This window comes from Paramormyrops kingsleyae, chromosome 9 (genome assembly GCF_048594095.1).
Source record: "Paramormyrops kingsleyae isolate MSU_618 chromosome 9, PKINGS_0.4, whole genome shotgun sequence".
In the NCBI taxonomy this organism is placed as follows: Eukaryota; Metazoa; Chordata; class Actinopteri; order Osteoglossiformes; family Mormyridae; genus Paramormyrops; species Paramormyrops kingsleyae.
In genome coordinates this window covers 23,988,573-24,002,599 of record NC_132805.1, presented here as the reverse complement: position 1 = coordinate 24,002,599, position 14,027 = coordinate 23,988,573, and the positions used below count along the sequence as shown (strand labels likewise).

The window sequence follows — 14,027 nt, the reverse complement described above, 5'->3', positions numbered from 1 at the left end:
GTTTCTAGAACATAAGTACATGTGGTTTGGTGCATTCACATTTTGGTGGCATTGACTAAATGGCTGACAGGACAACTGCATTACTTCATGTTACTGGTTATCCAAATTATTCTGCTGCAGTGTACAGCCTGTTCTGAGACATGCACAAGCAGATAAGAGAACCTCAAGACTGTTTAGAGAAATTGTCCAAAATAACCGAAAAAAAACTGCAGAACAAGACCATCCATCCATCCAACTCCAGGGGTGCTGCATAATGGCTGACCAAAGCTGTGACCCCCAAGCTTGCTGTATATATCTGTGTGTCTCATGGAGAGCTAGGTGGGATAGGCAAAAGGAGAATTTCCCCACAGGGATTAATAAAATATTGTCCTGCTCTAATTTAACTCTACTCCTTGGAGCATTAATGAATAGGCATGGTAGGTAATCTGAGAGTCTCAATTTGTTGGCTGAGGGTTATGGTCCTGTGGATTGAGCTGAAGTGAATAGCGGAAGAATGTTGTTTTATTATGCTGAACGGGGTGGGGGATTTTTGGCAGTGAGGCACTAGTACATCTTCAGACTTGAAGAAACAGATCAAAACATGCCTCTGCTGGAATCTGCTTGAGTTGGAAGGGGAGCAGCCCTTTTGTGTGTGGGGGACGTGCCTGCCTTTGTCACTGTGGGGAGGAAAGGACAACAGGCAAGCCAGTAGATGGGAGATTAAAGAGGCAAGCACACTGATTATAGGTAGGAAAATATGCCCATATACATACATGCCCAATAGCCAACACCACCATGCCAGTGTAGTATCCGCTTTCAGATAAACCAATTTTCAATAAGACAAAAAATTTGAAAGACTTCATATTTACTTGATTTTTTTTTCATTTAAAACAGAGTAGAAACAGAGACACATTATGAGCTCCTCTTTTGTTTCAGTGCAAGATTAAAGCAGTTCATTGTCATACAATGAATGAGTAGAATATAAACAAACATGGTAATAAATATTTAAATATAGAATTACAAAGCTTAACTTTGTTTGAGGAGGCCTTTGTCTGCATTATTATATCAGTATCCCATGTTTGTTTGCCTTTAACGTCATTCAGTTGCTAACAGATCGTGGGAGGCATAGTATACAGGACTCTTAGAACTAGTGCATATTCAGACACGTTTTGAAAAGGATTCCCAGAGTGAACTCAGCTGGGTCTTCAGGTCCTGGGCATAGGGGTCCAGCTTCTCCCTCAGTTCTTCAGCATAAGGTTCCAGACTCTGCTGGACCATCTTTGCTCTCTGAACCATCTGGCTGTGGATGTTTTCAGCTAGAGGAGCCACGTTATCCTTGAACTCCTTCAGATGCTGATCCACTTTCTCCCGGAGCTCCTCAGTGTATGGGCCCAGCTTGGTCTGCAGCTCCTTCACGTTCTCATCCAGGTTGGCCTTCAATTCCTCACTCTTCTGGAGCAGGGTGGTCTTCAGGGCTTCGGTGTCCAGGGAATCAGCATAAGGGGCCACCTCCTGCTTCAGCTGCTCCACCTGCTGCTGGATTTTGGCCCTCAGCTCCTCAGCATAGGGTTCCAGCTCACCTGTCACAGTGCTCAGCTCCTTCTCAAGGCGCTCTCTCAGGAGTTCGGACTCCTGGGAAACCCTGGTAAACATGTCTTGGGCGAGTGGAGTCAGCTGACCACGCAGAGCCACCGCATATTGGTTGGCCACATCAGTGCTCTCTGTGATCCTGGCACTGGGTGAAATTACAGACATACAGAGAAGTGTTAGCATAATCCAGCAATGCAGATACTGATGAACTATTTGATTTACTCTCACTTCTTCAATTGACTCACTTGACCACTTGGCCCAGCTGAGACTCCCTGATCATCTTCAGAGTCTCCTCAGTAGTTTGCGTAGCCTTGGCAACATACTCCCAGAATGCATCTGTCACCTGTTCCAGCTGTGGTTTGGGCTCATCAGCCCACAGAATATTGGCATGACAGTCTGCTGGGATAATAGTAATAATAACAATACTTTACTGATCCCTGTGGGGAAACTGTATTTTTGCTCTTTATAAAACAGTTGTAGATGAGAACAAGCTTGTCAGCGAAGGGCAGCCACCTGCCGCAGTGCCTGTGGAGCTGGGGGTAAGGGCCTTACTCAAAGGCCCCCAGACATGTAACTATTCCACCAAGGCTAGGGCTCAAACTGGCAACCTTCCGATCACAGGGATGGGCTTAGCCCACTGAACAACACGTTGCCCTGATGTGATGCCCTGTGATCTGGTAGCAAGTAATCCATCCGTCTTTCTATCTTCCATAACATAAGAACATAAGAACTATACAAACGAGAGGAGGCCATTCGGCCCATCGAGCTCACTTGGGGAGAACTTAACTAATAGCTCAGAGTTGTTAAAATCGTATCTAGCTCTGATTTAAAGGAACCCAAGGATTCAGCTTGCACTACGTTATCAGGAAGACTATTCCATACTCTGACTACACGCTGTGTAAAGAAGTGCTTCCTTAAATCCAGTTTGAAATGTTCCGCCGCTAATTTCCACCTATGGCCATGAGTTCTTGTATTTGAACTAATGCTGAAGTAACTATTTGGTTGAACAGCATCCAAACCCGCTAGAATCTTATAGACCTGGATCATGTCCCCCCTCAGTCTCCTTTGCTTGAGGCTGAACAGATTTAGCTCAACTAACCTTTCCTCGTATGACATTCCTCTAAGACCAGTAATCATTTTTGTGGCCCTACGCTGCACCTTTTCTAAGGCCGCAATGTGCTTTTTAAGATATGGTGACCAAACCTGCACACAATATTCTAGGTGAGGTCTCACCAAGGAATTGTATAATCTTAGCATTACCTCCCTTGACTTAAACTCCACACACCTAGAGATATACCCCAACATCTTATTGGCCTTTTTTATTGCTTCCCCACACTGGTGAGAATGGATAACAATTTATCCAGTCCGAGTACAAATAATCTTCGTCTGTTGAGTCAAGTGAACCTCTTATATTTAAAGATATAATTTGCTACAATATTTATCCAAGCCAATAAACATATACACATATACATTTTCTTTTGCAAAATCATAACTTATCTATTGGTGAATAGATAAGAACTATCTCATGAATTTATAAATTAAAATTGCATTGCTGACATAGATACTATTCAAAGAATAGGTAATATAACTACAGTAGTATGGTATTATAAATGCTATAATATTGGGTCAGTGTCTGGCTCACTGGGCTAAGCCTCTTTGCCTGTGATTGGAAAATTGCTGGTTCAAGCCTGGCCTTAGCGCAGGGGTCTCCAACTCCAGTCCTGGAGAGCTACTATCCAGTAGGTTTTCTATCCTACCTGGCTTCTGATGAGTCACACCTGCTCCTGGTATTTACCTGAGAACAGGTGTGGCTCATCAGAAGCTGGGTAGGATAGAAAACCTACTGGATGGTAGCTCTCCAGGACCGGAGTTGGAGACCCCTGCCTTAGCGCATTTGAGGGTCCTTGAGCAGGACCCTAAACCCCCAGCTCTCCAGGCCTTGCTATGGGTGGCTACCCTTTGCAGCCAGCTTGCTACAAAGAGCAAGTTGTGGGAGGCATCAAGAGAATTTCCCCACAGGGATCAGTAAAGTACCCCTTGTTATTATAACATCATGGTAATAGCAACAACACAAAGTGCTTACCAAAAAATACTGCAAGTGCAAGTACCACAAAAGCCTTCATGATGGTGTTTCCTAGAAAAACCAGTAAACTTATCAGTCAAATCATAAACAAAAGCATTCCAGTTTCAAAATGTCTTCTTTTTACATATTGTTTTACATATCTCCTGTCTTACCTGAGTTGAGATTGAGGTTCTCTGTGTCAGAGTGCCAGTGTTTGGCTGTTTATATAGGGAGCTGAGACCTAAAGTCTGGGACCCAAAGTCCAGTTAGGAGCTCCCTGCTGTCACTGCAGCCACTCCTGCACCACATCACATCACATTCAGAACTTCCCTGGACTGGAACATGATGACTCACAGATACTATGCACAGATGCTAGATCATGACCAAGCATCTAGGCATCTAATCTCACTTTTGAAGATTCTACTGTACATACACTCCTTTTCTAAAGTAGCAAATGCTATACAGAGAATATTATGCATGTCAGAATTGCTTGCCTAACCAAACGGTCTGTGATTTAATCTACCAGTTTCACTTGGTCCTGAGATACACAAAATTCCACTTTGAGAATATCCATAATGATTTCATTGTTACTGTTATTTGGTGCTCTCAGTGTGATGTCAACATCTTGCAGCCAATATAAAAGGGCTTTCTGTAGAACATTCTGTCTTCTGTATAGGTTTTTATGATTAATATCCAAGTATCCATTTATCCAGCAAAAGCGTCACGTTTGTTTTTATTTCGCAGATGGTTTTGTTCTAAGTGATATACGTTTGAGGCATCACACCGTGTACAGGGTTTATTAACTGTGAAATTCTGTGACATAGTTTATTGTTTTTTTATTATGAAATGTGAAATGAAGATCCGGTTTCCAAGGACTTTATAAGTGGGGTGTAGAGGGGGGCCAAGTGCCTATGGTATGCAGCATAGGGCCCAAGGCAGCAGGACACCCTGGGCAGAATACCAGTCTGTTAGAGGGGAAACACACACTCACACACTATAGACAAGTTAGAAATCATAGTTCACCTAACTGCACCTCTTTGGTTGGTAGGAGGAAACAGGAGTACCCAGTGAAAACCAACACAACAAGAGGGTAGCAGGCCACAAACACAAAGGGAGGATTCAAACCCACCCAACATGTAGCGAATATACTGTATCCGCATGGTGTCCGGGGTGAGCACCATCTGAGCTGGAGTCCTGGTTCAGTCCATGGAGGGGTGACATCATGGATGTGACTTACAAACTGTAACATTCTGGGTGCAGACTTCAATCTGCCACCCTACACAGGCTGATGTGGAGGACTGACTCATTGATGGACTTTAGCTTTGCCCTTGACCACAGATTACACCTTGCCTTTAGCAAGCAAGTCCGCTCTTTCTTTTTCTATAATGTTAGCACGCCCAGGGGGGGTTGGGCAGCCAATTGACCTTGGACCCCCAGAGGTTTTTTTCTCCCTACTTGGAAATTTTTGTTTCCTCTCCTCCTTTGTCATCTGGCTTTCTCTATTTTATTTCTTTCTTTCCTTTTCCCTGTTTTTGTATTATTCTGTCTTAATGATATTGAATGTATCACAGGACGCCCATGTAAAGCACCATGGGGCGAATCTGTTATGAAAGGCACTATATAAAATTGGACATGCAAACACCACAAATACAGAAGGAGGATTCAAACCCGCAGCCCCTGAGATGCAGGGCGAGAGTGCAGCACCCTGTGCTCACCCACATTGTGGTCTCCTTCAGGACAGCATCAGGAGGCCTTAAGCATAGGGACTCACTTTCAGAAAGTATTAATGAACAACTGAGAGAGGAGGATTCTGGCCATCATCAGCAAACCAGAAGACAGTGTGCCTTCATTGGCATGTCTATATGGTTACTAGACCTGAAATTTAACCGTGAACTTTTCTCCTTGTCCAGTCTATGGACTGGATACCTAGGGCCAATCAGGGAATGACTATCTTCTTTGGAGGAATTAGGGTAATTTCTATGGCAACAGGGATTGAGCAGTGATGGGACTGATGACATGACATGTATATAAATTTTTTTTTGAAAAGCTGCATCCGTGAGGATGGGGAAGAAAATCTAATTGCTATGGGGAGAGAAATGTTTCCATGAGTAGTGGGGGAGTGTATCCTTTCCATTACTAATGCCACAATTCCAGGACTGATAGAGTCAGGATGAGAATATCAGTGTCCTCCATGGAAAAGCAGCCATTGGAGGGGGTGTGATCAGAGAGAGGGCTGGAAGAGTATTCCATGAAGTAATGGGAGCCAGCCAGTTTGACAGCAAGACATTGCTGGTTTTTAGAGCTGCCCTTTGTCAGTCACCCCCACAGCTCACAGTCATGGACAAACTCCCCCCGTCCCTGATGACACTAGAATGCTCTCAAAACAATGTTTTGATAAATCAGTGCTTAAAATATGTCAATTTATGGCTGAATCTGTCTGCCACCCACCTGGATCTCTGCATACCTCCCCAAGTACTATAACTGCTGCAGCCGGTAATTTCAGTACAAATAAATGTCACTGTGATTGGCTGAAGTATGAGGATGAGTGCATTAGTCACTGAAAGGCAGCCCCATGCAAACTGATTACCTGAGTGCATAGCAGGTGTATACCTAATAGGATGAAGAAGACCGGCTCTTCCTTGGGTTTTGGCAGCAAAGCGGTCTACCAGTGGCCTATTGTCAAAGTCAGTGTTTGTTAAAACTTAATGAGTAACCCTGTCAACAGAAGGTGTGTTATATCTATCATATTTTGACTTTTGGCTTTCCGGTAGCCATTAACTCAAAGGGGCTTCTCCAGTCACTATGATTCTCCTAGCTTTCCCCAGTATCTAAATCTAAATCAAACTTTATGAACTATATTTTTATTTTGTTTTCATTTGTTATGAGAGGGGCTCAGCTGCCATGCCTAGGAGGGTATGAATGTGTTGTCTGTCTTAGCTGTTTAAATGGGTGCAAGTACTAATGGATCATATTTTGTAAGCTAGGAATGATCAGCTATCAGAAACTGACTGTCTGCTTGGGGAATGTCTGCCTCTCAGCCCTCCCTTGTGAACTCCAGCTTCTGGCCTAACCATGCTTGCAGGAGGATGATATTTAGAGTACTTTCTCGAGCTTACTCTGCTTCACCAGGTCTCATAATCTACCTCCTCAATATGGTATGTGACCTTGAAGGACACTTGTCGTGAAATTACAATTTGTATGAGATATAGGGAATTAAACGTGAATTTTATCCCTTATTGTAAAAAATATCTAATTTGTTTCCCTTGTTGTATGTCTTTTTAAAAATATTACAGTATCTGCTCTTGTAATTTTTTTTCTTCTGAGTTTAGCCCTCACTTTTCTTTTTCAAATGGGTCTGGACACGGGGCACAAAGTTCCCGTGAGTCCTGGTTGTAATGTAAAGTAAATAGTGAAAATTCACAGAGGATGGAGGAATTTCCTGAATGACAAACAGTGATAGGTGGATTATTTTGTTCCATTTCTTCATAGTGATGTGAATGAAGTTATGGACTTTTGCGGGGTCCATGGACTAGACTATTATTCTGCACCTAGTAAACACTGCTTCAAATCACTTTAACCTCAAAAAGCTTGCACAGTACCCTCAATGTATCTGCCGTAAAATTCAGGAAGGATCTATGGTGTGAATCTTATTTGGGATAAAAAGTGAAACAGTTCCCCAGAAATAGTGTTTTCTGATATGCAATTGGATGCACCTCATACCATAGTCTACAATAATTATAAAACAGTATAAGGATTGTGATGAAATCATATTGTGAACTAATTTAACAGGATGTTTCAGGTGTTTTAAAATATATTTATTGTAAATACCTTTTCATTCATTACAGTGTGAAGTCAACCATATACATTTAATGCAGCAATCACAGAACCAAACATACATTGTATGAGTAAAATAAAGTGCTCAAAATTTTAGAAACTAATATCTCAGAGTGGTCTCACAGTTTGGTTTTGTTTCAAATGCAGTGTGGTCCTGTTAGTGTGTCTGTATTGGCCAGGCATTTTTTTTTGACAAAGCAGGATCAAGAGAAATTGTATCTCTGAAATGCTCACTAGCAGTGTTCAAAAAGGCTTTGGAGTTTTGTGTGTTTCTAACTGCTACTGATGAAGGATTCCCAGAGTGAGCTTAACTTGGTTTTCAGGTCCTGGGCATAGGGGTCCAGCTTCTCCCTCAGGTCTTCAGCATAGGGTGCCAGACTCTGCTGGACTGTCTTTGCTCTCTGCATCATCTGGCTTTGGATGTTTTCAGCCAGAGGAGCTACGTTGTCCTTGAACTCCTGCAGACGTTGGTCCACTTTCTCCCGGAACTCCTCAGTGTATGGGCCCAGCTTGGTCTGCAGCTCCTTCACGTTCTCATCCAGGCTGGCCTTCAGTTCCTCACTCTTCTGAAGCAGGGTGGTCTTCAGGGCTTCAGTGTCCAGGGAATCTGCATAAGGGGCTATTCCTCCCTTCAGCTGCTCCACTCGTTCCTGAATTTTAGCCTTCAGCTCATCAGTGTATGGCTCCAGCTTACCCTTAGCCGTGCTCACATCCTCTGCTAGACGTTCCCTCAGAACCTCTGCTTGTTTGAAAATCTGAGTTAACGTGTCTTCGGCCAGTGGGGTCAGCTGACCACGCAGAGCCACTGTGTATTGGTTAGCCACATCAGCACTTTCTGTGATCTTGGCACTATTTAACACAGAGAAAGACAATGATGAATGTTATTTACTACAGTGGGACACAAACACTAACAAGTTTCTTTTCATCTCACTTTGTTAATTGACTCACTTGACCGCTTGGCCCAGCTGAGACTCCCTGATCATCTTCAGAGTCTCTTCAGTAGTTTGCGTAGCCTTAGCAACATACTCCCAGAATGCATCTGTCACCTTTTCCAGCTGTGGTTTGGGCTCATCAGCCCACAGAATGTTGGCATGACAACCTGCTGGGATGTGATAGAGAGAGGGGTAAGGAGCATGCGCTGATCACAGCACATTGCCACACCCACCACACAACAAACCACCTCAGGCATGAGAACCTGAGTGAAGCCATGTGGCAGGTAATATCTCAGCACCACATTAGTCCAAATGTAACAGTGTGAGTTTTTTTCCTGTGGCTGGAGTGCCAATCCTGCCAACAACCCCAAAATTTCTCTGTAAGTTGGAGGACCTGCTTGCAGGGCTGGATGTAGATTAACATCATGTCCAGGATGAAGCAATTGCAGGTTAAGGGCTTTGCTCAAGGGCCCAATGGAGTAGAACTGCTCCAGGCATTCACAGGATTTAAACCAGCTACCTTCCGATTGCTGGCATAGATCCTTAGCCTCAGAGCCACCACTCCACCCACAATGTAATAGATCTGATTGTAATAATCCATGCATCTTTTCATCTTCCATAACAGTTTATCCAGTAAGGGTATAAATAATCTTTGTCTACTGAGTCAAATGAACCTCTCATAGTTTAAGGTATAATTTACTACAATAGTTCTATAAACCTTTGCTTTCATATAACATTTCTTTACAGATGCTCAGATGTTATCCATAGGTGAAATGTTACACTTTGCAGTGAATTTATGAATAAAAATTTCATCAACAATGCCGATATTCTGCAGAAAATAATCAATTCATATGATTACATTATAGTAATAGCAACAGCAAAAATTGCTTACCAGAAAATACTGCAAGTGCAAGTACTACAAAGACCTTCATGCTGGTGTTTAAGAGGCGTTTCCTAGGGAAAAAAAACAGCAAACTATCAGTCTCCTCATAAAGAAAAGCATTTCAGTTTCAAAAGGTCTTCATTTTACATATTCTTGCTAAAAGTCAATCTCCTGTCTTACCTGTGTTGGGATTGAGGTTCTCTGTGTCAGTGTGCCAGTGTCTGGCTGTTTATATACCGAGCTGAGACCTAAAGTCTGGAACGCAAAGTCCAGTAAGGAGCTCCCTGCTGTCACTGCAGCCACTCCTGCTCCACATCACACTGATATCCGCACTAGACTGAACCCTGATAACACACAGATAGTGCCACAATACATATGTACTGTGCCAAGCTTTATCCCCATTGCAGGCGAATATTTAAACTGCTCTTGGGGCATGAATGTAATAATAATTTTTTTGTCCAATGGTACATTGTCTTAATTAAGAATATAATTTTCCATTTTGCTTTATTAGATTTTTCTCATCTTGCGTGTTTATTTTTATATTCAAATGCATCATGTAAGGTTCCTCTGACAGAACAATTAATGATTCCTTGCTACAACAATTGTGATTACTTATTATTCATTTATATGAGTCTCACATATGAATTTGGCAATCGGGATGACAGTAGACGAAAGATGTTTAAATGTTTGTTTGTCTTATAATCAGTTCAAGGTGATGGATTTTGCCCTTTGAGATGGAAAGTAGGCAAGTTGTTGTAAAACATAATTAGTGCTACTAGATTCTTCACAATAAAACTCAGTTAGTCAACGATAACAGCTAACAGTAATGTAGGGTTAAAGTCCTTCTTATTAAGCTCATGAATCACTCCAAATGTGATTCTGAATTTGTTACTCCATCGATCATAGATACTGTATATTTTCAAAATACAATTTGTCTGAATAACATATGCACATATAAACATAAACATAAGCGCTGGCTGAAAAATGTTAGCTCTGATAATCAACAATCCGCTAACTCCCAAGTTTAATTCGACAATGATAAAGACAATGATACAGCACTAGAAAATTTAGCAGAAACTAACAATAGCCGCTAACCTTTGTTGCATGAACTTAGCTTCAGTTTGGTTTTGGGCTCTGAAACCCTGAAACATACCTATGCCTCATTTCTACCAATGAGGTGCTGCAGCTGGGGACTACTGCAGGGTGCCCGAATCCAACAAGTTATGTGACTAAGCAAGACGTCCAGCTTTGTGATACAGGCCCCTGTTGTCTGCTTAGTTTAGGGTACCCCCGTTTAAATGGAGTTTATCTTCATTCACTTGCATTTAGCCCAGACTACCTTAAAGACGAAAAGTTATTGATCAGTCACTTTTTGTTTTTACCCATAGACAACAGCATGTCAAGATTGTTGCAGATGTGCTCACAACAGACCGGAACAAATATGTTTCATTTTAAGATTTACAAATGTTTTTGACTGTCCGGGCTGCTGCTACTGTAATTAGTCTTTGTATGAATCTAGTAAGAACTGAGTTTGAAGTGGATGTTACCCTTCACAAATGATTCATCTTGCCACCATTATTGTTTGATTTTCATCGACAGGGTATCGAGGTGCAGCCGTAACGTTAAGGGCATTCATTATGGAGGGCTAGAGGTGACATCCCTACTATTTGCAGGTGATGTTGTACTTTTAGCTTCACCTGTCGCGGACCTCCAGAATGGACTTATGAGTTCAGTGTAACGCCAAGTGTAAAGCTGGAAGAATGAGAATATGCCCCTATTGGAAGAGATTTGATTGCTCCTTTCAGTAAGACTTTAGTGCCTTAAATACCTCTGGATACTGCTCCCAAGTGACTGTATGAGGGAGTTTCAGATTGACAGCAGAAACAGTTTGGTGGCTGCAGTTTTATAGGCACTGAACAGGTCTTAAATAATTAAAGGGGAGCCCAGTATTCATGCTTACAGATAATCAGTCCCTGTCCTCTATGGTTATTAGCTGAGGGTACAGATTTAAAAACATATTGTGGTGCGAGTTGCTGAAATGAGGTTTCTCAACACGGTTGCCTGTCTCACTCTGTGTAAGATGTCCAGAAATCTGCAAGGACCTTGAAACTGAACTGTGGTTCCTTCAAACTGACAGTGGTCTCAACATCTAAGGATGCCAACTGGGGACATTTTGGTCCCCAAAGATGATCTATGCAAACCCACCCACATACACATGCACATTTGTGGAGACTCCACTTCCCCAAACCACATTTTTTGAGACTGTGGGAATACTGTACTGGAGTACCTGGAGGAAATTCAATGAAATACAAGGATGATGTGTGAATTGCACAGGCAGAGTGTCATTGCACACCAGAGACAGAAATGTTATTACACTATATGGTCAGGTTATAAAACATGAAAGAATAACCTTGGATTTCATGGTGTTACATTGTGATGGTTTCAATATACAGATGACAAAGCATGTGTCGACTGGTGAAGAGGTACACTGTCCTTAATGCATGTGTTATTGTGAACTGTCTAGGTTCAATTTTTCACCCAATTTGTTAATATTTAAAAATGACAAATCAACAAATGAAGTAGACAAAAGACAACAGATATTCATTGTGACAGTTGTATTTCTGTAAATTAAAACACAATTGCTGGAGTAATGCATTCAACAAGAGAAATACTACATCCATCTATGAGATAGATACATACATATGCGTACAATAAATAGTTACTGTTTATTGAAATAATTGCACGGTAGCATTTGGAACATTTACATTTACGAAATGAAAGAATGTCAACTTCGTAAGGCAGGACTTTGAGAACTGCTCTAAAATATTATTAGATTATAAGCTATTTAATGCACGTAAGCCTATGTCATATATGACTTTGGATTATGTAAGTAAATATCATAGCAGGCAAACTGCTGCTGTTTTCCAAAGTAATGTATTTAAACTGAATCTTAGGTTATACAGAAATATTACTAATGCTAGACAATGCACAAAAAGTTTGAACAAATGATTTATTTAAATAAATTAGACAAACCAAGAATTGATGGTTACAATGCAAAAACTCATATTTACATATCTGTGAAACAAATTGAAATACATGTTTGACAAATGAAGTCATCCTTTATACTTGAGAAAAAGGGTTGTATATTCAAATGACATTCAAATATATATTCTTGACAATGTATTTTTTACAATTGTCTATGTCTCACTTAATTTGAGGCATTTTTGATACTCCTTGAAATATAGAATACATGAGAAACTGTCCTTTAATGCATAACAATGCAGAAATGCAATCAAGCACATGTGTATGTACTGTATGGTGTGAAAGCTGTTTCTGATATAGCTAACTGTGGGGGCAAGGGACAGGATGATATCTTTTTATTTCTTGGTAAATGATTCCCAGAGTGAGCTCAGCTGGGTCCTCAAGTCCTGGGCATAGGGGTCTAGCTTCTCCCTCAGGTCTTCAGCATAAGGTGCCAGACTCTGCTGAACTGTCTTTGCTCTCTGGACCATCTGGCTCTGGATGTTCTCAGCCAGCGGAGCCACGTTATCCTTGAACTCCTGCAGACGCTGGTCCACTTTCTCCCGGAGCTCATCAGTATATGGGCCCAGCTTGGTCTGCAGCTCCTTCATGTTCTCATCCAGGCTGACCTTCAATTCCTCACTTTTCTGGAGCAGGGTGGTCTTCAGGGCTTCAGTGTCCAGGGAATCAGCATAAGAGGCCACCTCCTGCTTCAGCTTCTCCACCTGCTGCTGGATTTTGGCCCTCAGCTCCTCAGCATAGGGTTCCAGCGTAATCTTGGCTGTGTTTATGTCACTCATCAAGGAGTCTTTCAGTACCTCTGCTTCTTTCAGCATTTTGATCAACATGTCCTGGGCCACTGGTGTTAGCTGACTGCGCAGAAGCATGGTGTACTGACTCACAACATCCGCACTCCCTGTGATCCTGTCACTATAGATTCGAAAAGCAAAACATTAGAACACCTGTTGAGGAGTATGATATAGTCAAATTTCTACTGTAAATAATTCCTCCATGTCAGTCATGACTTACTTGACTTCCTGGCCCAGCTGAGACTCTCTGATCATCTGCAGAGTTTCCTTGGCAGTGTGCGTTGCCTTTGCTACATAGTCCCAGAATGCACTGGCCACATCCTCCAGATGTGGCTCTTTGGCTTGGCAACCTGGAGGACATAAGAATGACAGATGGTATTAATGGCAGACTGAAGTTTTAATAATTTGATACATGCATTGTAAACCAGTGTCTTTTTTGTATGTAGAGTTGCTTATTACAGCAGGATGACCTAAGTATGAAAAATAATTTATCTTCAGATCCAGTTTCAAAAATATTTTACTAACTATTTTAGATTTACAAATAAAATTTATTGTCTATTAAAACTGTTAATTGACTTTGCTATTTTCAAGTCTGACCAATTAGAGACCAGTAGTATTAGTGCATTCAGTTTGGGAACACTGGTGCAGAGGATTCACTTCTACTGTATCCAGCTACTCGCTTACCAGTGAGAACTGCAAGGACGAGTACCACAAGTAGCCTCATAGTGACAGCTTATATCCTGGACAAAGCAAGAATAAATAATGATTGGTTTTCATCTTAAGAACGTCTTTCAAGTAATTATGTTCAGAAAGGAGCTATGTGTAGTCGACTCGGTCAGAACTTACCAGTGTGTGTAAAGGGTGATCTCTGCCTGCGCTCCAGAGTGCGACTACATTTATAGCTATCAGAGATCGGC

General features: G+C 41.7%; 2 protein-coding genes across 3 annotated transcripts; both read right to left on the bottom strand.

Annotated features, from left to right (window-relative positions):
- Positions 1-920: 920 nt before the first annotated feature.
- On the bottom strand, positions 921-3,908 carry LOC111854818 (uncharacterized). Of its 2 annotated transcripts, none has more exons than XM_023833210.2 (4): positions 3,805-3,908; positions 3,653-3,703; positions 1,815-1,968; positions 921-1,714 (listed from the first exon to the last, which is right to left on the bottom strand). In XM_023833210.2, the coding sequence occupies exons 2-4, from the start codon at positions 3,690-3,692 to the stop codon at positions 1,138-1,140; spliced, it is 771 nt and encodes a 256-aa protein (XP_023688978.1). In that variant the 5' UTR covers positions 3,693-3,703; positions 3,805-3,908; the 3' UTR covers positions 921-1,137. The 2 variants fall into 2 exon arrangements, with proteins under 2 accessions (XP_023688978.1, XP_023688979.1); XM_023833211.2 differs by having other exon boundaries at positions 1,815-1,965.
- Positions 3,909-7,424: 3,516 nt separating this feature from the next.
- On the bottom strand, positions 7,425-14,027 carry LOC111854841 (uncharacterized). Its single transcript, XM_072715926.1, has 9 exons — positions 13,957-14,027; positions 13,795-13,850; positions 13,331-13,460; positions 12,660-13,231; positions 10,434-10,476; positions 9,461-9,481; positions 9,290-9,351; positions 8,414-8,564; positions 7,425-8,314 (listed from the first exon to the last, which is right to left on the bottom strand). Exons 2-9 carry the CDS (start codon positions 13,832-13,834, stop codon positions 7,738-7,740), a joined length of 1,596 nt encoding a protein of 531 aa, XP_072572027.1. The 5' UTR covers positions 13,835-13,850; positions 13,957-14,027; the 3' UTR covers positions 7,425-7,737.